General features: G+C 39.2%; 1 protein-coding gene across 2 annotated transcripts in view; it reads left to right on the top strand.

The window, feature by feature from the left end:
• Window positions 1-1,757: 1,757 nt before the first annotated feature.
• ZNF385D (zinc finger protein 385D) overlaps window positions 1,758-26,431 on the top strand; it is a 978,174-nt gene continuing 953,500 nt past the window's right edge. For both annotated transcript variants that reach the window (XM_021069745.2, XM_084987220.1), the window contains exon 1: window positions 1,758-2,300. In XM_021069745.2, the coding sequence (XP_020925404.1) occupies window positions 2,195-2,300 (106 nt within the window). In that variant the 5' untranslated portion in view covers window positions 1,758-2,194. The remainder of the gene's footprint in view (window positions 2,301-26,431) is intronic.

The raw sequence follows: 26,431 nt of genomic DNA, 5'->3' as shown, positions 1-26,431 counted from the left end.
TTTAGTATGTCTCAGAAATATCTCCTTTGAAACCTCTTATTTCAGGTTCCACAAGTGTTGTCACTGGCCTTGCCTCCTGATCCCTTACGTATGGTTTCCGAGCCCTCCTAAGTGATTTCTATGGTTTCACCATCTTCTGATTCTAGGTCTTCTATTAACTTGTTACATCAGATCAAACTTCTCCCTACATTTCTGATCATGGCAGTCCCTTGCTCAACACTTCTGAAATACAAATTGCTCAGGAGAGGGAGCAGAGCCCCTGCCAATATCAACCCATTTCTTCTCCCTTCTTATCTGCACTGTATGTTCTGGGCCAGAGAACCCATTACTCCCCTATGCCTTTCTGCCTTCACTCATTCACTTTTAAAGTTCCTCCTTTTTACCTCTGCCTGGTGGAATCCTATCAATCTTTAATCTAGATTAAAGCTTTATCTAGAATGACCTCCCTTCCATGAAATTTCTCCGGACCTCCTTGCCTTTTGAATTCTCTGTGGTAATGTCTCCTCTGGCATCACAGGCTGCCTAATATGGTGTTTATTGGTATATTGTCACATTGCTCTTTCAAAGCAGGAACTGTATCAGATTCTGTTCACTCCCAGGAAAAGCCTTTATCATGGGAAAGGTTTATTAATGTTTGTGGAAATAAATGCATGGGATGAGTTTTTAAATCCAGGTAAAAACAGGTAAAGAGAGAGAGGGTCAAACCAAGTTAACAGTCAATCTAGGTCAAAACACGACTTGTCTTTTGGTGCATTTTTCTGTTTATTGCCTTGTTATTGGCATTAGTTCTTCTTGTTTACTTCATCTGTTAGCTTGATGAGCAATTTAAGTACTTGGTAATACACATTGAACAGCACTGCATATCTGGGAAAGTTAACAACTGGCTCAGAGGGGAGGAATACACTGCCCCTTAGAGGATGTTGCTGTCATTTTCTTTGTAAATGACAGTGTGTTTGTGGGGTGGTCACTGTTGGTTGCTTTTTAGAGCTTCTCCTGAGAACATATGGAGTGGAAAATTAACAGTCTCTCCACTTTCATGGCATTAGCATTCCTAGTGATTTTATTGATAGTAATTATTAATGACAATAATGATAGCCTTGTATCTCTGGGGCGTTTTATCCTTTTGCTCTGTGTTCATGTTATTTGGCCTCCAAAGCATTCCTAAAACCCCATGACCAGAAGTGAGTGCCTTAGCAACCTGTCATTCCTGACACTCTTACAAATAGTGGCTCAGCTTATTATCAGAAAGTAGGTACTTTATCTGTTCCTTTGTACTTTGCCACTCAAAATGTGGTCCTTAGGTCAGCAGCCTCTAACACACCACTGGAAATGCAGAGTCCCAGGCCCCATTCCAGACCTACTGGGTACAAACCTGAACTTTAAGATCCCTGGGTGATTCCCCTGCACAGTAAAGTTCGAGAAATACCCCTCAAGGTCCTAGACTAGGACAACAGAGGGTCTGGTTTCACCCCCTGGGTATTGTACCTCTTGTGAGAGAGGGAGAGGAGGAGGAGATCAGGGAGAGAAAAAGAAAAATCTCAGGAGGACTGAGTCCCTCAAGAGGGGTGAGCCCTTGGGTTTTGTGGAGGTGGTCTTTCCCCATAGATTTGCAGTAGCTTCTCCCATCACTTTGTGTCTGCATTGAGGTTGGAGGTTAACTGTTAAAAGAAAAGAGGGGTGGGGGTGGGGCACGTGGTTCTCAGGTACCTGTACCCAACCCAGGAGGATAAAGGACAAGCGCAGAAAGCCCATCTCCCGAGCCTCTTGGAGCAGCTCACTGGAGCTCATTTCCAATAGCTCTAATTTCTGCTTCGCGTTTCCCTTCACACCGGGAGCCACTCACTCCATGAAGCCAGCCTCTGGCCTCCTGCTTTCTTTCCTCCTTCTCCGTGTCTCCCTCCCTTTCTCCCGGATCCCGGCCCGCCCCTCCCGAGTGCCGGCTCGCACCTCTCCCCAGCCCTGTGCACCTGAGCCTGGCGCGGGTGCGGGCCGCGTGCTGAGTGCCACGGGCGCGCCGGCGGCAGAAGCGCGCTGACTGCCACCTCCAGCCTGCGTCCGGGGGACTGTACTCCTGGCGCTCAGGGACCGTCTTCCACGGCCGCCGCTCACACCTCGTGGCGCCCGTTGCCGCCGAAGCTGCGGGCGGACAGCTGTGCGCCCTGGGGACCGCCAGCCCCGGCGGCCGCTCCTTCCGATGCCAGGGCCAGGGCGCCGCGCGGCTGCCAGCAGGAAGATGAAGGGCTCGGCGGGAGGAAGGAGAGAAAAGCTGCTGGGCTCCCGGAAAGCTCAGCCCGACCACGGTAAGTTGAGCGCCAAACAGGGGGCTCAGCTCCGGTGGCGGAGTTGGCGGGGGTGCTGGGCACGGCGCTGGGGGTGCGCCCCTGCGGAATACGAGGCGCGTGGAATGGGTATTTGCATGGTCCCGACCGCGACCTGCCGCCCTCTGGACCTCCCGCCCCCCTGTATCCCCCCACCCCCCAGTCTCCCCTATCGTTGCACCGCTCGATCAGTCCGCACCCCTGCCTCTTTCTTCCTCTACTCCGCGCAGAGCAGAGACCTGAGGTTGTGAGCGCGAGTGAAGAGCGCAGAGCTTGAGGGTCTCTGGACACAAGGGCTACCAAGGACCGAGGGGTCGGGGAGGCAGTGGCGGGGCGAAGGGGTCAGCCTGGATCTAGCCATCCTAGTTGAGGACTGGGCCACCAAGGATGGACACCCTTGCCGCCCATCTCCTATTGGGCGTGTAAGGGGCGCGCTCCCTCCTCGGGAAACCTGGTGAAGTTGTTGGGATAAGAAAGCACAGCGGGCCGGCTTTAAGATTCTTATTTCATTTTCTTCCTTTCCCCGTGAGAAGCTATTGAGCTACATAGAAAGCCTCTCTCCCTGTAACTTTGACTTTTAGGAGTGGGGCGGGGAGACAGGGTAAACCAGTGCCTCCTGGACCCAGGGTCCTGGGACCGAGTTAGAAGTGAGAGCACAGGGTCTTTGTACCCTGCGACTTACTGTCTTTTTCTTGTGCATGCAAATTGGGGTCAGAGGAAACCAGCTGAGCCCAATATGGTGTCATCTTTTGCAAACTGCCCAATTCCTGATCTGTCCCCCTTACAATTCTGACTTGGCTGCATCACGTGTTTCTGGAGGCTGTGTTTTTGTCTGCCTTAGCCTGAGCTGGGCTAAAGTAAGGAGGAATGCTCACTGTTCTTGGGTGTTTGAGTGTCTACAGATTCTGGAACCCTGACTTGACTTCGAAGAGGATTCTACATTCTCTAGGTGAAACTAAGGAGCCGGAAGTTGGTGCTTTTAAAAATAACATTCTTGTGGTGATTTTTGGAAATGTGATGAGGAAAATTTCTCTTCTTTGGGGGCAGTTTACTAGTTGGTCTGTTACACGTGCCTTTCATGTGTCCACTCAGTGCTGGTTCACCATGTCCCCTGGAAACCTGCCTCTCCTGGGTTTTCTCACCATCCTTGCCCTGTACTAGATAATTCAGTCACTAGTCTGGTCTCTAAGCAATGAAAGGCAAATATGGGTCATTTCAAATTATGTAGATTGATGCAGCACAGCATGGCTCCGGTTTGCTGCAATTTCTTCACATTTTCTCCCAGGCCTTCCTCAGAAATTAACTTGAGCCCCCTTTTCAGGGAGCTAAAATATAAAATATAAACTGGGGGAATTGACAAACATCTTGAGGTAATGAATTGTCTTAGATTTCAGTAAGTGAAATGTTGGAAGCTCTCTGTATTAGGAGAGAGTGACCTGAATCAAAAGTTAGGGCTTCTGGACTTTTTTTCTTTCTTTCTTTCTTTTTTTTTTTTTTTTTTTTTTTTTGCTGTGTGACATAGTGGCTGAAGGACCTTTGGGGTCACTTAATAATAATAATAGTGGTAATAATGGCATCTAACACTTGTTGGCTATTCACTGCACAGCAAGTATATATTAAAGGCTTTATTCCCCCTACACATACATAACAACCACAAGAAGGCAACGTCTCTACCAACTCCACTTTGTTGATAAGGAAAGAGAGGCTTAAGGATGTTAAATTTGGAAAAGTTCCAGAGTCAGTGTTTTGGAGCCCAAGATTGCTGGACTCCAAAGTCAGTTCCATGAACCACGCCACTGCTTGACCTCATTGAGACTCATTTGAAAAGTGGTAGGACAGCCTCTCTAAGTTCTAAATCCCATGAGAAGTTAGTACAGTGATGATGGTATCATAGATTGATTCATCTACAGCTAATTCAAATGTATTTTTTAATGCAACAGAAACGTGGATCTTGTGACTTGAAATCAAGTGAAAATCGGGTGGCATTTATGTAATTTGGCCTGCCAGCTCTCTAGAGGGCTAAATGCTGAGGTCTTGGTGTTTACCTTGCCAATGTTCCTTCCTTGAGCCTTTATTATGAACCAGTAATAGAACCATATTATAGCTCCTCTCTTAACAGTGTGTAATTTTATAACATCAAGCATGCAAGGGTGCCTAGTGCTAACATCACGTTTGAATAAATCCATAGTTATTCCCAGGTCTACCTGGACACTCATGTTTCAGCCAGCTTATAATTAATGCTCAAATCCTAACAGGATGTTGAATTTCTGTTAGAGATACTAGCAGGCTTGTTTTAAAGTTTCCTCTTTATTTTCAAGAGTAATTTCAAAACAATTACACCTCCTGCTGTGATTTGCTATTTACTAGGTGCATCAAAAGTTCAATAATGAAACATGTTTGCAATTCAACAAAACATAGTGTTTCTTCTGTAATAACTCTGTCTAAAAGATTCACATCTAATTTAGAGCTTATTTTATTTGAAATTTAATTAAGATGTTGAGTTTCTTATTGTGTTGCAAAGTGTATGTAGGTGCCTGAGTACACATTTTCCATTATTTTCTTGTGATCTCCAACTTTATAAATCCAATACTCATGAGTTCTTCAGATAACTTCACTGACATAAATTAGGGGCGCTTGTCTAAAGATTTTGAGGTTTTTAAAACTAAGAGACAGAATAACAGATAAGATGTATTTGTCGTATTTCTTCACAAGCCGTAATTATGTTTGTTTTGAGAACAGCGCTAAGTCACAGATCTCATTTGCCTGCACATGAATGGAATTACCAAATAAAAGTGTACAAATCTATTGGGACATTATGATATTAATATCCAAGAAGTGGTAGCAGCTTTGGGAAACAGAGAATCTTCGAGAAAGATCTTTTACTTTATACTTACATGGTATCCTTACATGGTATCTTATTTGTTTTCTCTGTACCAATAAACTTGGTTTTTACCATGGTTTCTCTTATGTTTTAGGTTTAAATTGTATTTTTTAGTAGTAACTTAACATTGCATGAAATATGAATTTTTGTCTTTTGGTATAGTTGAAATCTTAAAAAAAAAAAATCTCATTTTGCCCACTGGAAACAATACATTTCTAAATATAAGGGTTTAAGTGTGGGGAGGGGTATAAAAATAGCATAATAATAACTTGCCTAAAGATTTTGTTTATTTTTTTGGAGTAATGAGGTTGTTATAGAGGCTAACATTTCTAAATATAAGGGTTTTAGTGTGGGGAGGGGTATAAAAATAGCATAACAATAACTTGCCTAAAGATTTTGTTTATTTTTTTGGAGTAATGAGGTTGTTATAGAGGCTAACATATTTAACCTTAGTAGTAAAATATTGAAACTAATTATAAACTTGAATTGTTAAATTGCAAAATATTTTATGGCAGTGGAAGTCTTATAAATGAGTTACCCTTAAAATTACATGAACATATGTTCTCCTATGTCTTACAATTTTTTAAGTTCAATATTTGCACAATAAGACTAATATGTTATTTGATGTTGTTTGGTGATTTGAACAATTATATCACTGAAAAGTGATTTAAACTCTATAAACATCTGAGTCGCACTGACATCACAGACTGAAGAAACTAATATTGGGGAAAGATTTGTAATTTTGAATGTTTTGAGAGCTTAGAACTCAAGGTGAATGAGGCTTCTTAGACTTTTTGACAAGGGCTCTAAAGTGAATGAGTGAATAAAACGAAGGCTATGGGTTGACAACCAAGCAAGCAGTGAAACAGACTTTTAGGAAACATAGATCAGCTCAGATGGAGAGCAGGCCTAAAATTCCCTAGTACAATTAATCTTTTGAACAAGTGGATAATGCATTGGAGGTCAATTTTAAAATTCCAGTACATTAAAATTGTATTAATTTATATCTTCTCAGGCCTGCTAAAATGAGCAATAACTCCTCTTTCTGGAATAATCCAGCCTTAACTTAAAAAAATAAAAAGTTGGAAAAAGAAAGAAGTTTAAGGATATTGAGAAGCAGAGATGAATCAAATAACTTGGCCAAGTTTTTAATCTCATTTTAAATGTGATTTTTCTCATATCTGTATAATTCTAGACCACTTTTAACATTTTTTTTTCAAGACTAGGGATGCATTTTAATGAGTATCTTAACTCCTAAACTACTTATGAATTGGGAGAGAATTTGAGAACAGTTCGAGAATGGGATAGGGACTTGTTCCGCTTCATGGCTTTATTGCTTTGCCTGTGGTATCATCCAAACAAGCAAGCATGCGGTATTTCTGAATAGGTCTTTTAAGTGAGAGGTTTGCAGTGGAAGATTTCTTATTTTCCTTCCATATAGTTCTGTAGTCCATCTTTCAGCAAACAACGTCCATCCTGGCATATCTTTAGTTTAGACCTATTTGTCTTCAGAGAGGAAAAATATTATTATAGTCTAGCATTAATGAAGTCCATTTGAGGATTTTCCTAAGGGTTTCTCATAACATAGGGTCAAATGTTCTTGGTTTAGGTTTTTTTTTTTTTTTTTTTTTTTGTCATCTTGGCATGTGTTCCATTTTTATTTCTAAAGAGTTATTCTCTTCTATTTTTCTAATACCCTATTAAAAATTATTCGAGATTTATTTCTCTTATCTACCCTCAATTAGAATGAAAGAAACATTACTGAATGTTTCTATAAATCTTTACTTTCCCTTACTCAGAGGAATGCACATGAAACTCCAGAAGCCATCTTGAAACATTGAGATTTTAAAACTGCATTTCGTTGAGAACAGTTTCTGGGATTCTGTGTACATGTATCACACTATACAGATCATACAGAATTTAAAGAATAAGGGTTTCAGGTGCCGGATTGAGTTCTCAGGTGGTTACACATTTTACATCCCCGTAAAATATGGCATTAAAGTCACGGAGGCAAAATAGTCCGTTAATATGTGTAACATTTTAGAGCAAGAACTCAGGAACTGCAGTGGCTGGCTTTGACTCCATGCATTGTTCCTTACAAGTTGTGAGAATTTCAAGCACCTATTGTGCCGCTCTCTGCCTCATTTTCCTCATCTATAAAATGGTGATAATAAACAGTCTATCACATAGGTTGATTGAAAACTTAAAAAGATGATACGTATGAAGTGCTTCAAATTGCATCTAGTACAAAGTGAATATGCCATGGATGTGAACTGTTTTTAATTAGCGTCATGTATTAGTTTCCTGTGGCTACGGAATGAAATTGCCATCTTGGTGGCTTAACACTGCAGAAATGTATTTGGTCACAGTTGTGGAGGTCAGAAGCCTGCAACGTCGAGGCAGGGCCCCAACAGGACAGAATCTGTTCCTTGCCTCCTGCAGTTTGTGGTGGCTCTTGGCATTCCCCAGTTTGTGGTCCTATCACTCCCCTCTCTGTCTCCTTCTCTGTGAGACTGATTTCCCTCTGCTTTTCTCAAGGGACATCTGCGATTGCATTTGGGACCTACACGGATAAACCAGGATAATGTCTCATTTTAAGATCCTTAACATAATCACATCTGCAAAGACCCTTTCCCCAGTAAGGTGACACTTACTGGTTCCAGGGATTAGGATCTGAGGTACCTGAGGGGAGTGCGTGTTATTTTGCCTATCACAATCCCCCTCCTCCTATTTTTCTATTTTTCTATGGTGCTCAGTGGATGTTGAGATAGCAGAACCAATACAACTAAATTGTAGAAAGTACAGAAGGAACTAGACATTGTATATATTTTTATTTTTAAATTAAATTTTTTTTTTGTCTTTTTAGGGCTGTACCTGCAACATATGGAAGTTCCTAGGCTAGGGGTCAAATCAGAGCTTCAGCTACTGGTCTACACCACAGCTACAGCAACACCAGATCTGAGCTGCGTCTGTGACACATCACAGCTCATGGCAATGCTGGATCCTTAACTCACTGAGTGGGACCAGGGATGGAACTGGTATCCTCATGGATATAGTTGGGTTCGTTACCACTGAGCCATAGTGGGAACTCTGAGACATTTTATATGTTTTTAAAGTGTATTGCCTTAACTTATGTTCAATTTTTGACCGGATTTTGGATTATAGACTTCAGGGCAATTAATGATTTCCTGTTTACTGCCATAATGCAGCCAATTACTCTTTGGTGAGTGGCTGTGGAATGCTGGTGCTGGGGATATTATCAACACAGCAGGAAAAGCAAGGCCCTGGGGCTCATAGTGTGTCTATAACTGAGCAGGACCCTATGGGGCCTTCCAGGGCAGATCCCTCCTTCATATCTTCTAATGTAGCTCCTCTCTGAAGTACCTAGATAATATTAACTGAGGCCTATTTCTTGAGTTTTTCAGATGCTAAAAAACACCATCAAATGGAAGAAATTAAGTGCTTGATTCTCATGACCATGCAGCCCCCAGACCTACTGGTAACTCAGGATTGATAACACACCAGCCTGTTACCCCGCTGTCAGCCAATCAGAGAATTGTGCTTGAGCTGATCATACACCCTGTGGACCCCTGCCCCGTGCCATCTGGCCTTTAAAAATGCTTTGCTGAGGAGTTCCCATTGTGGCTCAGTGGTAATGAGCCCAACTAGTACCCATGAAGCTGTGGGTTCAATTCCTGGCACCACTCAGTGGGTTTAGGATCTAGTGTTGCCATGAGCTGTGGTGTAGTTCGCAGACACAGCTCGGATCTAGCATTGCTGTGGCTGTAGTATTGGCTAGCAGCTGCAGCTCTGATTCCACCCCTAACCTGGAGACCACCATATGCCATGATGTGGCACTAAAAAGACAAAATGTGTGTGTGTGTGTGTGCGTGTGTGTGTGTAGGCTTTGCTGAAAACTTTCAGGGAATTTGGGGTTTTGGGGGTCATGAGCCACCTGTCTTCTTGTGTGGCCCTGAAATAAACCTTTCTCCACTCCAAATTCTGATGTTTTGGCTTGTTTGGCTTACTGTGTGTCAGGCACATGAACTTGTATTTGGTAACATGTCTAGTGTATAAATAAGAGCACTTTTCTAGATAACTACTACCTTTTAATGAGTATATTTATTAAATATAGTTGTCTCTCTATGTTTAACCTCAAAAATTTAACAGCATGGAATTACTGTTAAAGTCACTTCAGAGACAAGGAACTGAGCCAAAGCATATACTTACACACAGCTAGGAAGGGTTAGCTTTTGAACTCCGTTCCTTCTGGTTGTGCTATATATATGCTTTGAAATAAAACTAAGAATCAGGAGCAAATTTAGCCAAAGAAGTACAAATAAATTTTAAGAAAGACAACAGAATTTCATTAACCACATCATGTAATTAACTGGAAAGATCTGTTAATAAGATATTCTGGTGAACTGGTCTTTTGATTTAACTGAGAAGTTAAGAACCTTGGTTTGGAATTATTTACTTTTTACATATTTTTGTTTCCTAACAGGCACTAGTTAATGTTATGACCTTAGTGAATAGACACTATTTATTTAATTATTTATTCCTTACCGGTTTTTTTCCAACTTTTTTTTTTTTTTTTCCAGTTGCCTCCTTGGCATATAGAAGTTCCTGGGCCAGGGATCAAATCTGAGCTGCTGCTGTGACCTACACCACAGCTGCGGCAATGCCAGATCCTGAACCCACTGTGCTGGGCCAGGGATTGAACCTGGGCCTCAGCAGCAACCCAAGCTGCTGTAGAAACAATGCTGGATCCTTAACCTGCTGCACCTCAAGGGAACTCCTCAACTTTTTAAGTGTAGTAAAATCCACATGATGTGAAATTTACCATCCTAGCCATTCTTAAATGTGCAGTTCAGTAGTATTGAGTACTTTCATATAGTTGTGAAACCATTGCCACCATACATCTTCTAAACTGTTTTCTTACAACGCTTAAACTCTTTCTATACCTATTAAATAATAATTCCTATTGCTTTTCCTTCTAGTCCTTAGTAATTACCAGTCTACTTTCTGTCTCTATTGTTTTTACTACTCTAAATACTTCATATAAATGGAATAAAACGGGATTTGTCTTTTTGTAACTAGCTTATTTCACTTAGCATGTATCTTCAAGGTTCATGCAAGTTGTAGCATATATCAGAATTTTCTGCCTTTTAAGGAAGGAAATATTCCATTGTATGTATCTACTACATTTTGCAGGAAATAGTCCATTGTATGTGTATACTACATTTTGCTTATCCATTCATCCATCAGTGGATACTTGGGTTGCTTCCACGTTTAACTACTATGAGTAATGCTGTTATATACAAGGATGTATAAACATCTCTTTGAGGCTGCTTTCAGTCTTTCTGGAATATATCCAGAAGTCGAATTGCTGGATCATATGGTCATTCTATTTAAAAATTTTCGAGGAGCCGCTATAACAGTTTCCTCAGTGACCCTTCTATTTTACATTCCTAGTATACAAGGGTTCCAATATCTTCAAGCCACGCCAACACTCATTTTCTGTTTTTTAAAAAATATAGTAACCTATATTAAAGCCTAAAATGGGTGTGAGGTGGTGTCTCACTGTATATTAATTTGCATTTCCATGATGCTTACTGTGTTGAATATTTTTTTCATGTGCTTATTGACCATTTGTGTATCTTCTTTGGAGAAATGTCTCTTCAAGTCCTTTGCTGATTTTTGCATTGAGTTAGTTGGTTTTGTTGTTGAGTTTTAAGAGTTCTCTATGTATTCTGGATCTTAATCCCTTATAAAGTATACTATTTGCAAATATGCCCCATTCTGTTTCCTTATTACTCTGGTGATACTGTCTTTTGATAGACAATTTTCAAGTTTGTCTTTTTTTTTTTTTTTCTTTTGTTGCTTATGCCTTTAGGGTCATATTGAAGAGATCATTGCCTTTTAAAACCTTTTTTGGTTAATGGGATTAAGTTTTTTTTTTTTTTTTTTTTTTTTGGTCTTTTTAGGGCCGCACCATGGCATATGGAGGTTCCCAGGCTAGGGGTCGAATCAGAGCTACAGCCGCCAGCCTACACCACAGCCACAGCAATGCTTATCTGAACCATATCTGTGACCTACACCACAGCTCACGGCAATGCCGGATCCTTAACCCACTGAGCGAGGCCAGGGATCAAACCCATATCCTCGTGGATACTAGTTGGGTTCGTTAACCACTGAGCCACGAGGGGAACTTCCATTTAAGATATTTTAATAGCAATGTAAAATACTGCTAAATTAAATTTAAATCATGTAAGAGACTAGAATGGGAATGATATAGTACAATTATGTTCTAGAATACAAAGGCTCTGTGAAAAGTAACGTTGGCCAGCAAAGGCCAGAAACCCCTTAAAGCATGATTCCATTACATAAAGTTCAATAATTAAGCAAAACTATCTTAGGAACGTATCATACCTGTTGGTGAAGGAAGGGGCAAGGTGCTGAAAATGTTTTCTCCTCATCTGGGTGGTGATCACACGGGTCTGTTCTCTTGTAAAAAAAAATCATCAAGTTGAACATAGAATTTATGCACGTCTCTATATTTGAATTATGCTTCAAAAATTTAAAATTCAGTTAATCATTAAGCTCACGATAAAAAGAAATTTCCTTAAGAGTAGAAAATATAAGGAAGGAAGTTTTGCAATCCATGTTCTAAGAGAGTATCTACTGAGAGTATATGGTCGATGAATTTGACCTAAGTGGTTTTTTTGTTTGTTTTTTTAGGGCTGCATTCGCAGCCTATGGAGGTTCCCAGGCTAGGGGTCAAATTGGAGCTGTAGCTGCCAGTTTACGCCACAGTCACAGCAACGCTAGATCTGAGCCATGGCTGCAACCTACACAACCTACACCACAGCTCACGGCAATGCCAGATCCTTAACCCACTGAGCAAGGTCTGGGATCGAACATGCATCCTCAAGGATGCTCGTCATATTCATTAACTGCTGAGCCACGCTGGGAACTCCTTGACCTAAGTTTTTAAACAACCATCAGACCCATAGAAACAGGTGTCATCAGAACTCTGTGGTTCAGAATAGAAAGATCATTCCTCCTACTGAGACTGAAGGTGATTTTTCCATGAGTCTCCATGAAGAGGGAACTAAACGGCCCAGTGAGTAACATCCTTGTTCTTTATGTGGTGAAAACTTTCACAGGAATCTTTCTTACAAAGTACCAAGCAGTTTAGTTACTGGGGTGCCTCTGGTCTGGCTTAACTCCAGACAGTTCGGTTTCCAGAAGGGTGGGAGGACATGCTTTATAAATTTTCCTCTTTTTTTTTTTTTTTTTTTTTTGGTGTGTGTGTGTCTTTTTGCCATTTCTAGGGCTGCTCCCGCGGCATATGGAGGTTCCCAGGCTAGGGGTCGAATCGGAGCTTTAGCTGCCGGCCTACACAACAGCCACAGCCACACGGAATCCGAGCCGCATCTACACCACAAGCTCACGGCAATGCCAGATCCTTAACCCACTGAGCAAGGCCAGGGATGGAACCCGCAACCTCATGGTCCCTTGTTGGATTCGTTAACCATTGCGCCACGAGGGGAACTCCTAAATTTTCCTCTTTTTAAAGACCCTTTGACTGTGGTTGCGTGGCAGTGAGCTTGAGCCCCCTTAACTTTGGCAAGGTCCCACTGCTGATATTCTCTGTGACAAGTTGAAAACTGGAGTCACCTGGATTCTTGGGGGAACCTGAGACAAGGAACATCTCTGGGTTAGTGGTGGGCAAGTCCATATTTGCCTTAAGAATTAGTAAGTAGGGTACAGTGAATGAGCTTGGATTTGCCTGGATAATTCAGTTCTTCCTGGATTGCCCTAAGCAATAATAATGGAGCTAATAAAAGATGTAACCTCACAGGTAGTAATTCCATTATGGTGGAGGCTGCTTTATTAATCTTTCTATCCAATGCAATGCTTCTCAGTGCCTTGAACAAAATGGGTGTTCCGAAACACTTGTTGAATGAATAAATAATTACATTCCGCTATGTGTTAGACTTAGAATTTGTAGAAAATTAAGCTAAATATCTATCTTAATCTTACATACTCTGAAAATTTCCTTAAATAAATATAATCTATCAGATTTTGGTAAGCTTTCACATTTTCTCCTTTCTGAATAAAGGAGATACAACGCAGTTACTGGCTAGTTGACTGCTTTTAGTAGATTGAATAAAATTTTTTTAGCAGCTCATAAAGAAGGGTTTGATCTGAGGAAACTGCTTTCAAAAGGACCATTTTTTCAGTTTCCATGAACTTTGGTGAGCACTTCGTATTTGTAAAAATTCCTTTTTAATTAGTGGCATAGTTCTTAATTATTTAGTAATCATAAATTATGTCTGAAGTCAATGTATCTTTCTTTGACTCTTCATAAATAAAAAACCAGAACAAGTTAACCTGAAGAGATGTTGCTGGGAAAAAAATTTTCTCTTTCTAGATCATAAATTAGAGAATATATCCTTAATTTAAATTTTCAAAGTTGAAGAGAAACTACTCAGAATTCTGAGGAAATCAGAAGCAATAATTTCTTTCTTAAAAGACTGCCTAATTTAACAAGAGTAAAAGTTTTCCTAATGAGGTTATTTTTTGCATGCACAAGAAATTTTGAGAAAAACTAAATAATATTCAGAATAGAAAAGATTGCTGTTACAAATGATGGGGTTCACATTTCTATGTCCATTTAGAACAAAAGTATTTTCATCTTTTTCTACTAATACACATACTAAAAATCTTACATTGAAAGTGTTTCACAGAATACTAAAATGACATGTGAAATGGCTCATTTGTTTCTTCCCATAATGAGTGAGTAGGGGCTACATTAGCCATATTTACATTTTTTCTTTTAAGATAAGGAAACAAAATCAAGAAAGGTCAAGTGGGAGTTCCCTTCATGGCTCAGTGGTTAACAAACTCGACTAGTATTCTTGAGGACATGGATTTGATCCCTGGCCTTCCTAAGTGGGTTAAGGATCTGGTGTTGCCATGAGCTGTAGTATGGGTAGCAGACATACTACAGGAATGCTCAGCTGCAGCATTCCTGTGGCTGGGGTGTAGGCTGGTGGCTACAGCTCCGATTCGACCCCTATCCTGGGAACCTCCATATGCCGAGGGTGTGGCCTTAAAAGGACAACAACCAAAAAAAGGTTAAGTGATTTTGCAAGGCCAAATAACTTGTAGGTGATAAAGCTGAATTGTGAACTATGTGGGAATAGCTTTTTTCCTGCCACATATATGGGGCAATAGCTTCTGTTAGGTCTATCATACACTGGAATGATTTACTGGGGGACAGCAATAGTATAGGAAGGGAATGAAGATGAGGACAATCAATAAACGACAGTATTAAGGGAGCACTAATGAAACTTTAATTTGAAAATTGCTCTGCAATGTACCCCAGGATAGGCTTTATAACCATACTCAGATTCAATGTGAAGATAAACTAATTTTATGCAAATGCTAAAGTGACTTTAACAGTTATTTTATATACCTTGATGTGGTGCTTAAGGAAAATTGTCAGGACCATTAATAAGTTTCTAAATGGATTAGGCTAATTTGCTACTCCAAAAGGCATCTTCCTATAAATTAATGCTGCCTATTACATTCTGATTACAGCGGATTGCTTGCTTTCCATGCCCAAGTTGGAAAGTTCTGTTTCTGCATGTTTGTGCTTTCCCAGCCACTGGCTTTCCCTTTTGTGTTGCCACTGGAGAACAATGCATCATCGTGTCCATTATCTGAGTTTGGAAATACCGTATTATTCACTGAGTTTGTTTTTACCTTGTCCCTGTGATCACTTGCAACTGGGCAACTTACCTGCTTTCCCCAAGGCGTTTGTGATGCAAGATCAGTGAGTTTTGTTTGGAGCAGCAAAAGGCTGCCATGCTTTTTTCATCCTTATAAATCAAATGGAACATTTTAATAATTGACATTGTGTATTTTGGAGTAATAAAAAGTTTAAGGTAATAATAGCTGGTGATCTCTAGAGAGGCAGCATAATCAAGGAATATTAGAAGGCTCTCAATCTTTCTAACCTGAAGGAAATAGCAATGTGCCAACTGAGTGATCACCCTGATTATCAGAGTCTCCTGGGAATACACAGTTATTCAATACTGTTTCACGAATTCCCACTCAAGGAAAGTCTAAACATTAAAGTGGAAGTGTTCTTTGTTTCCAACAGTGAAAGCATGAGGTAAGCAGAGGGACACACAGCGAGACAGCTTACACCAACACAGCGTGCCTCATGCTCCCCCTACAGTGAACAGGGCAGACAAGGGCATTGGAATTTGTTCCATTTTGAAAGCATTTTTGAGATTTCATGACATTGCTTTGTCATGAAAATAAGTAGTCGTTCTTGGGAGCTTGCTGTTACTGAGGGGTCAGTAAATAGAGTCTAATAAATGAAAATGGTAGTGAGTTAATTGAAATTTGGTTGATTGCCATAATGCATATAGAGCACGTGGTGAAGGATAACTTTGAGGATACTGCTAAGCCCTGCACAGTACTTCTTGTGTCTGGAACTAGAATACTGACTGGTGAATGTAGCTACATGTGTAGGTGTCATGTGTGTGTCATGTAAAGTACTTTAGAAGAAGTCACTGAGAGGTTAGTTTGAGGATGGCTTGGCATACTTTATTGGAAAATCATAAACAGTAGTCTGGTCTAAAAGGATAAAATTACTAGAAGCATATTTTAAAGAAAGAAATCACGCTCTCGAAAGAGTCTAGCAAAGGTTCATTTGACTCACTTTATTAGTTGCTGAAATTTTTCGGAGAATGGAACAAGTTGTGAGAGTCCAACTGTGAATACTTTCCAACGACGTTGGGAATGTCCCCAAAGAGGATATTGTGGAAAGTGGTCTGGTGGCTGTGACTTTATTAATCATGATAATCCCAACCTCAGTTTTATCATGTCGCTTGCATTTCTTCTTTTGCCTTCCATTCAAATAAAAAATGGTCCTGTAAACAATTTTGAGAACTTAAACCTACATTAAAAATACCTTTTTTTATTGAACGTTATGCTACTTTTAATACATGTATCCAATCCTCTCTCTTATAACCTATGTAAACAAACTAGTCCTGTGGCCAAGCATCATAAATGATATTATACATTGTTTTATTTGTATATGATTCATAATTAATTTCTGTACGAGGGAGAGATTTACCATCTCTCCTTAGGGCACCATTTCCTGTCATTTCTACTGGCATTCCTGCTGGCATCTCAAACTGAGTTCATCATTTTGCTCCGGAATTCAACTCCACTTCTTTTTGATTTGACTCTTTCAGTCCTAAAAATGTTTTCTCAGAATTTATCTATTTCTGTAGATTTAAACAGCAGATACCAACCTTGACTTACAAAGACTTGCCATGATTGCTTTGTTATTTCATACACTGAGTCATGAGGAACCTAGAACAAAGTCCTAGATTAGCATCATTATGTTTCTTTTTCATATCTCACAGTTGCTGAGACCCAGACCAATACTAAATTACATCAATATGCCCAAGGTAGCAGAACGTCTGCAAATATTCAGGGAAGATTTGCAAAAGCTGTCTGTTTTATTTTCCCTTCCTTTAAAAGGTTAATTTCAGCTCATTTTTAAGGAGGTACTCCACAAGGCAGAGAAAAAAATCTCTTGGAAGTCATATAATAATATGTCTGTATGTATTTTAAGTGAATTGAATCAGTTCAAACCTCCTTCTAGCATTACCCAAATGAAAGTAGATTTTAAATGGCCACTTAGAGAAGTCATTCTATCATTACATTTTTATTTTGTTCCTATTTATTAAGGCAAAGTGGCCAACCATAGTTTGATTTTTTTTTTTTTTTTTTTTTTTTGTGCTGGGGTCAAAGCATCCCTTTTTTTTTTTTTTTTTTTGACAAATGTTAGAAAGGGGTCATTTGCTTGCATTTCCCAGGACTGGATATTACCAGCTGGTATGGAGGATCATGCTACTGAATCACTAAATCGTGTAGATGGTTCTAGTTACTGAGGAGATGAGTGCTTGTTTTGCCATTTAAAATATAATACTCAATGGATAAAAGCTGAAAGCCTTTCTACTAAAATCTGGAACAAGACAAGACTCTCACCACTGTTATTCAGCATAGTACTGGAAGTCTTAGCCACAGCAATCAGACAAACAAAAGAAATAAAAGGCACCCAAATAAGGAAGAGGTAAAACTGTCACTGTATGCAGATGACATGATACTATATATATAGAAAACCCTAAGGACTCAACCCCAAAACTATGTGAGCTAATCAACAAATTCAGCAAAGTAGCAGGATATAAGATTAACATTCAGAAATCAGTTGCATTTCTGTGTACTAACAATGAAATATTAGAAAAGGAATACAAAAATATAATACCTTTTAAAATTGCACCCCAAAAAATCAAATACCTGGGAATACACCTGACCACGGAGGTAAAGGACTTATATGTGGAGAACTATAAAGTTTTAATCAAGGAAATTAAAGAAGATGTAAAGAAATGGAAATATATTCCATGTTCCTGGGTTGGAAAAATTAATATTGTTAAAATGGCTGTACTACCCAAAGCAACCTACAGATTCAATGCAATCCCTATCAAATTACCCATGACATTTTTTACAGAACTAGAACAAACAATCCAAAAATTCATATGGAACCACAAAAGACCCAGAATTGCCAAAGCAATTCTGAGGAACAAAAACCAAGCAGGAGGCATAACTCTCCCAGATTTCAGACAATATTACAAAGCCACAGTCATCAAGACAGTGTGGTACTAGTACCAAAATAGACATACAGACCAATGGAACAGAATAGAGAACCCAGAAATAAACCCTGACACTTATGGTCAATTAATCTTTGACAAAGGAGGCAAGAATATAAAATGGGAAAAAGACAGTCTTTTCAGCAACTATTGCTGGGAAACCTGGACAGCTGCATGCAAATCAATGAAACTAGAATACACCCTCACACCATGCACAAAAATAAACTCAAAATGGCTGAAAGACTTAAATATAAGGCAAAACACCATCCAACTCCTGGAAGAGAACATAGGCAAAACATTCTCAGACATCAACCTCATGAATATTTTCTCAGGTCATTCTCCCAAAGCAACAGAAATAAAAGCAAAAATAAACCGGTGGGACCCAATCAAACTGACAAGCTTTTGCACAGGAAAGGAAACCAAAAAGATAACTTACAGAATGGGAGAAGATAGTTTCAAACGATGCAACTGACAAGGGCTTAATCTCTGGAATATACAAGCAATTTACACAGCTCAGCAGCAAAAAAGTCAACAACCCAATTGTAAAGTGGGAAAAGACCTAAAGAGACATTTCTCCAAGGAAGATATACAGATGGGCAACAAGCACATGAAAAAATGCTCAACATCCCTTATTATTAGAGAAATGCAAATCAAAACTACCATGTGACACCACTTCACACCAGTCCAAATGGCCATCATTAAGAAGTCCACAAATAACAAATGCTGGAGGGGCTGTGGAGAAAAGGGAACCCTCCTGCACTGTTGGTGGGAATGGAAGCTGGTACAACCACTGTGGAAATCAGTATGGAGATACCTTAAAAATCTATATATAGAACTACCATATGACCCAGCAATCCCACTCTTTGGCATGTATCTGGACAAAACTTTCCTTAAAAAAGACACATGCCCCTGCATGTTCATTGTAGCTCTATTCACAATAGCCAAGACATGGAAACAACCCAAATGTCCATTGACAGACGATTGGATTAGGAAGATGTGGTATATATATACACAGTGGAATACTACTTGGCCATAAAAGAGAACAAAATAATGCCATTTGCAGCAATATGGATAGAACTAGAGACTCTCATACTGAGTGAAGTAAGTCAGAAAGAGAAAGACAAATACCATATGCTGTCACTTATATCTGAAATCTAATATAAGGCACCAATGAGCCTTTCCACAGAAAAGAAACTCATAGACTTGGAGAATAGACTTGTGGTTGCTAAGGGGGAGGGGGAGGGAGTGGGGTGGTGTAGGAGTTTGGGGTTAATGGATGCAAACTATTGCCTTTGGAATGGATTAGCAATGAGATCCTGCTGTGTAGCACTGGGAACTATGTCTAGTCACTTATGATGGAGCATGATAATGTGTGAAAATGGAGTGTGTACATGTATGTCTAACTGGGTCACCATGCCATACAGTAGAAAAAAATTGTATTGGGGAAATAACTGTTAAAAAATAATAATGACAAAAAGAAAAATAATTAAATAAATAAATACCATTTCCATTAAAAAATAATAAAAAAATGAAATAAAATTCTCTCCAACTGGACACCCATTTTTGGTGTATTCAGCCATTCTTTGGTGTATTGCATTCTTCTAGTTCCCAGTAGGTCCTTTCATAAAGCCCAGTCTAATCTGGTCCCAAATGTCAAGTCTTTGTCCAGTGTCTGCTTGCACATTCAGAATTTTCTTGGACAAAATAAAGACCATGAGACACATACATCTTCAAATGTTCCTTCTTTCATTACCTGACACAGCTTTACTGATGCCCATTCAGATTACATCTCCATCTCAGAAGGATTACCATCCCAGTGCCCACCTATCTTTTATGACATACTTCTTCCTGTGCCTCAGAAGCACTTCATCCAGTACTCACTTTCTCTCCCTCAGCTTTACTCTCTGCTTCCCTCTCTTCTACCTCTAGACTAGAACAACTCTTGTGTTTACACATAATGACTTTCTTTGAGCTGCTGTCCTAACACTCTCTTTGGCATCATGGTCAAACTTTTAGAAAGAGCAGCCTCCTGGCTTTTCCTTCCTCTTCTCACCTCAGTGTGTCATGCTTCTGAGAACACTTTTCAGTGATTGCATGTGAACTTTGGGTCAAATCCAAAGGTCCCTTTTCGGTATCCTTTCTTCTTGAACATGCAGGAATATTTGACATTACTATCCTTGTTTTTCATTCAGCCATGCTTCTTGAGTACCCAGCATTGTATCAGGTACATATCCTGGAAATATGGATGAATTTCAATATTTTATTTCCAGGAACTCAAAATTAACCAGGAAAGAAGGAAATAAATATTTAAGATGGAGCCTATCCAATGCTGTGGTGATTTGATTTGTTGCTAATATTTCTTCTTCTCTTCTTTCCAGTCATTTGGCAGGATTGCTATTTCCCTGAAGTTAGGTGACAATACCTTATTTGCTGTGACTGAGAACATGTGCATGGAAGTGATATGTTGCTTTCTGGCAGAAGACATTAAAAGCTGCTGTGTAATTTGTTAGCTTCTTTCTCCCATCGCAGAGGCCACTGGTATTTCAGATGGTAGAGGCTTTGATAGCCTGTGATTCTGAGTCAGGATATACTGGAATGGAGGGCCTGCTGACCTGAGATGAACATGTTGTGTGAGCAAGAAGAAAGTTTTTGCTTCTTTGAATCACCAAGATTTTAGAATTTTGTTACTGCAGCATAACCTAGCATATCCTAACAGAAAAGTGCTCTATAGTAATGTAAGTACTGTGAAAATGTAACTGTGCTTTCAAGTGTTTATATCCGCACTCCCAAAACTTCCTACTAGACTTTTCAAACTGGATGTTCCAAAGTCACCTTAAAACTCACCGTATTAAAAGAAGAAAAAAAAAGGTCTTGAGGAGTTTCCACTGGGTTACAGTGGGTTAAGAATCTGATTGCAGTGGCTCTCAGGATGCTGTGGAGGACTGAGTTCTAACCTGGCCTGGCACAGAGGGTTAAAGGATCCAGCATTGCTGCAGCTTCAATGTAGGTTGCAGCTAGGGCTCGGATTTGATCCCTGGCCCGAGAACTTCCATATACCACGAGTGCAGCCATAAACATGAAAATTTTAAAAAAAGGTCCTAAAATATGAAGGTAATTGCCAGGCAATAAATGATTGAATTTAGCCATCTTGCATCTACCTGAAAGGCAATGGAGGGTCTGTAAGAAAACCACATACATTTAACATACTTGTAATTCAGAGCTACTTTGAAGTTTATATTTTCTCCTTTGTAAACTTCTTGAAACTTAAAAATGTTTCAAGTTCACTTCAAGGTTTGGGGATAATGATATGCTTTGGTCTCTTTTGCTTCCTATCTGAAAGCTTCATTGTGTTAAGACTGAAAAAATACTATATAATTATGTGTGTGAACTTCCTGATAGTCTCTACGATGGAATTTTCTTTTTATGTGCTAATGCTTATTCCTGCACTTTTCATATAATTAATATCCTCACAATAATATAGGTTCTATTATAGCTTGCTATCTTACTTCCTATACATACTAAAGAGAGGATATTGTCTGGAGAGTAAATGTTTTGTTCACTTAATGGTAGACTCTGATTTTGTTACCAGTCTTGCTTCTTGTTCTTGATATTTTATATCATTTTTTCCTCTCTTTGGAATATTTTACCAGAGACTTACTTTGCAATATGTATAATTATATGTAATTGAGGATAACACTGAATTGACTAGACTCAGAAATATCCCACTGGAATAGTCTTATCTTTGATTTTTGTTCATAGGTGTCATACATACCTCTGCCCTATATCTTAAGGAGTTGAGCCATAACAATCCCTGCCCCCTACCCTGTCTGTCTGTCTGTCTGTCTGTCTATCTATCTAATTTATTTTGACACTTGCAGCCATATCTTTACATTTTCCTGGGTTCTAAGCTTTATATTCATTTGGGAAGCATAATTTTAGCATACACACCCAGCTGGATTTTTATGAAGACAGGAATTTCTGCACCATGAGGAAAGGTCACCAGTGTGTATGGCCTCTTTTCTCTTTACCTCCTCTACCTTTCTTATTGGCTTCCCTACCTTCAAGTACCCCATACAAAACTCTTTCTTTAAGAAATAAAGGTGATACTCTAAGCAAGACCATGCAATTATAATACTCAAACTAGCAGTGTATCTAAAATGATACATGCCATCAAAATATATCTCCTGTTCATTTGCTGTTTCAGGCATGGACCATCTTATAAATGGCTCAATAATAAAGCAGAATAGGGCATCTGTGATAAATAACACAGATATTTTGGTCATATCGCATCTTCATGGTTTTAGTCTCTTGATTTCTGCCTCCAGCCTGTCCTTGGAGAACAAAGTAATTGAATCTCAAACTACTGGAAACATGCGTCTGTACTCGTAAGACATATATATTATACATCTACGAATTAAGAGCTTTATTATTCTACCATGGTTTATGCATGTTTGTTTTTTTTTGGAAAGAAGTCGGAAATATGTGCAGCCTATATGCAGAAAAGATAGATATTATTGAAAGGATAACAAGGCATTGACTGAGGTATGTATCCATTTGTTTTATGTGCCAGAGATTCTATACCTTGTGGTTTGGAAATATATTGGTTTTTTTTTTTTTTTTTTTTTTTGTCTTTTTGCCATTTCTTGGGCCGCTCGCATGGCATATGGAGGTTCCCAGGCTAGGGGTCTAATCAGAGCTGTAGCCACCTGCCTACACCAGAGCCACAGCAATGCAGTATCCGAGCCGCGTCTGCAACCTACACCACAGCTCATGGCAACTCCGGATCCTTAACCCGCTGAGCAAGGCCAGGGATCGAACCCACAACCTCATGGTTCCTAGTCTGAATCCTTAACCACTGCACCATGATGGGAACTCCAATATATTGCTCTTTTTCAATAAGCCTTATGGTTAACTTCATAATATATGATTGTACACTAAATGTTTTTTATTTGTTCCTTGGGTTGAGGACTATTGAGCATTCTTTTCTTAGATTTTATGAATGATTCAAAGTCATAATCATTTTAGCTTGCTTCATATTTGATTTTGATATTCTTGTGGGCCTAAAAATGTTTCCTGGAAATTTTCTTCTTCATCTTCTTTTTTTTTAAATGGAGGATCTTTTTCTTTATCAGCTTACTAATATTGTCCAACTTTTTCTTAATTTCTTAGAATGCATTCAAGTTTTTTTTCTTTAAAAATCCATTCAAGGTTCTTTTCATTTTTCATGAAACTCATTGACTTCTTGGTCTTAGCTGCTTTCTGGAGTTCTTAAGTGGCTGGTGCTCTGACATTTTATTTCTTTTTTGTCTTCTACTTTCTATTTCTTATATCCTGTATCATCATTTTCCTGGATCTTGCTGTAGTTTTATTGGAATACATAATAAGTAACTATGTTGGAAAGGATGTGTGTGATATAAAATAGATCTGAGTTTTGAAAGACATGACAAAATATATTAAAAGTTTTAAAAATATGTATGTTATGAGAACTATACTTCAATTAAAAAAGGAAAAATCTGTGTGTCATTGGGGATAACAACTAAACTTATGGAAATTTCTTCTAAGATGCATTTATTTAATGAAAATATTAGAGTAGTTATACTGATTTAGCGATAAATTCATAGTCGCCGCTTTTTTGCTAGACAATTGGAGATGATACAAAGGACCTCAAGCTACATTACAGCAACATGCTGGGATGCATGAGGCAGCCAGAATGTATCTATTGACATTGAATTACACTTACTGTATTGAAAGGAGATAAAAGTGATCACAAACAAATGTAGGTTACCGTTTCTACTCAATTTTATAATTACATGTGTGTAATAAAAAGGGTTTAGACAGTGTTGTTCAGTAGAACTTTGTGATGAGGTTAATATTTTCTCTCTCTTTCTCTCTCTCTCTCTCTCTCTATATATATATATATATATATACATATATTTGTGTGTGTGTGTTTGTCCAATTTGGTAGTCGCTAATCACATGTGTCTACTGAACATTTGAAATGTTCTTAGTGTGACTAAGGAACGGAATTTTTAATTTTGTTAATTCAAATGACCACAGTACCATGTAGGACTGTGTGAGTATAGAACACTGTTACATTCCAAGATGTTTTTTTTTTTTTTTTTTTTTTTTTTTTTTGTCTTTTTGTTGTTGCTATTTCTTGGGCCGCTCCTGCGGCATATGGAGGTTCCCAGGCTAGGGGTCGAATCGGAGCTGTAGCCACTGGCCTACGCCAGAGCCACAGCAACGCGGGATCCGAGCCGCGTCTGCAACCTACACCACAGCTCACGGCAACGCCGGATCGTTAACCCACTGAGCAAGGGCAGGGACCGAACCCGCAACCTCATGGTTCCTAGTCGGGTTCGTTAACCACTGCGCCACGACGGGAACTCCCATTCCAAGATGTTGATGGGGATTGTTTCTGTTAAAGAATCATTGATTATAGGTTTTTCTTATGTTTCTTAATCTCATATAATTTAAAAATGATATTTATGATAAAAACAATAAATGAGGATTTATTTTGACAAAAATGTTTCTCATGAATATTGTCATATTATCAGATCATGGTATCTAAATAATTATAAGGTTTCAATAGTATGTGAGAAAGTGCTCATTTCCTTCATAACAACATTTCTGTCATATTTCATAAATAATTAAATTTTCATAAGTGATTTCCTGTCTCTTGGAATAATTTTGTGTTTTTAAAATACAGAAAAATATTTTTAATAATAGCAACAAAACAACCAACATTTATCAAACTTAGTACCAGGCCCTCCTTTACATGTATTAACTTATTTAATCATATGCATTTGAAATATGTGTTAATACTTTCTCCATCTTACAGAGGGAAAAACTGAGGCACAGAAGATTTAAATAGGCTGCCTATGATTGCTTAGCCAGAAAATAGGGGTATGGGGGAGAGAATCTTTCTTTCAAATCCAGGCAACATAAAAGCCCTTTAATTGGCATAATGATATGTTTCTCTATCCACATTCAGCAGGGAGGGGGCAGGTGGAGCATTAAATTTAAACAAGGTTATGGTTTGGCCAATTAAGAAAGAAGAAAAAGCAAGAAAAAAGGTTAGAGGGCTGAAAGTTCATGTGTGTTTGTGATTAGAATGATTGTTCATGGAAATTACATTCAGCGAGGTGGAAAACGAGAACAGAAAGAAGAGGAAGACTAAAATATAGGCAGGGATAAAAAAAAAATCATTTCAGTCCTCCTAGTAAAATTGAGCAGGAAAGGTAGGAGCTGGTAGCAAGAGAGTGGGATGTCTGAGATCTTGGAGGGGGTTCACTTATTTGCATAGTTAAGATTAGGGTATAAATGTGAGAATATGCGGTTGAGGTAAGATGGGAGGATAAGATCCTTGCAGGGTAAAGGAGTGAAAAACAAGGCTTTGGAAAGGCCATCTACATGCATGAAATCACCATGAAAAATAATTTTTACAAGAGTGGTTTTGCAGAGAGTGAGCCAGGAGCTGAAATCTTGCAGTGATTTGTGGGTGACTGTAACAAGGAAGGGGACAAGTTCTACTGTCTCATAACATATGACATTATGACGCATTCCGTGCTCCAATATTTATTGCAACACCAGGATCTGCCAGGTAGTAGGCAGGTGTATCAGGATGCCATGGGGTTCCAATTGTGCATATTTCCTGCATTTGGGGGAGACTACCAAATAGTAAAGAGAATGCAGCTGTTACTGAATCCAAGCTCATACTGCTTCCTGCAGGACAGTCCAATAAACTGAGAGATGACTTGTTAGGGCAAGGAATAGTGACTTTATTCAGAAAGCCAGTAGACCAAGAAGATAGTAGATTACTGTTCCAAAGAACCATCCTGCCTGTGTTAGAATTCAGTCTTCTTTTATTCTAAAAGGGGAGGGGATGTGGTTTGCTGTTGCAAACTTTTTGGTGCTAGAATCCTTCCTTCTTGCAGCTGTCTACATAGGTCAGGTCCCAGTGTTCCTATAAACCTCCAATAAAACAAATGTTATTTTCTCTTTTGCAAGATTTTATGTCTATATGAATGAAAAAGTTAAGGGTCCGAGCCTTGAGAATGGGCTGTGCTCTATATTTTAGCTATAGGCAACATTCTGAACATGTAGCAAAAGCAATAGCATACAAAAGGTAAGGTAAAAGAAACATCCAGTGTGGAGTCAGATTGGTTCTTCCCTGTTACACAACAACAAATCAGGGAGGAGTGATTGTATCTTGTATGGAAGTTGCTGAGCTGCTGACCTGGATGAGAACTTGATGCTTCTTGGGCATGGATATGGTCCAGGAGACCTGGTGGTACTCAGAGAAGGAATGTGGAGGGAATAGCCTGTGTCTCCACCATTGGCATAGCACAGATGAGTGCATCTCCCTTGAGAGAGGGCCACCCACTGGGTGAGGAGATTTCAGCAGCAGGAGACAGGGCTGGAGGCTGAGGCTTTAGGTAAGACCATACCTCCACAAGAGAAAATAGCTTCAGATAGTGGAAGTGGGTA

This window comes from Sus scrofa, chromosome 13 (assembly GCF_054392235.1).
Source record: "Sus scrofa isolate SSC_HxYL_T2T_F1_AM1 chromosome 13, Sscrofa_HxYL_maternal_Yorkshire_Landrace_v2.0, whole genome shotgun sequence".
NCBI classification, from domain to species: domain Eukaryota; kingdom Metazoa; phylum Chordata; class Mammalia; order Artiodactyla; family Suidae; genus Sus; species Sus scrofa.
The sequence above is the reverse complement of the archived record's forward strand: the minus strand, read 5'-3'. Positions and strand labels throughout refer to the sequence as shown.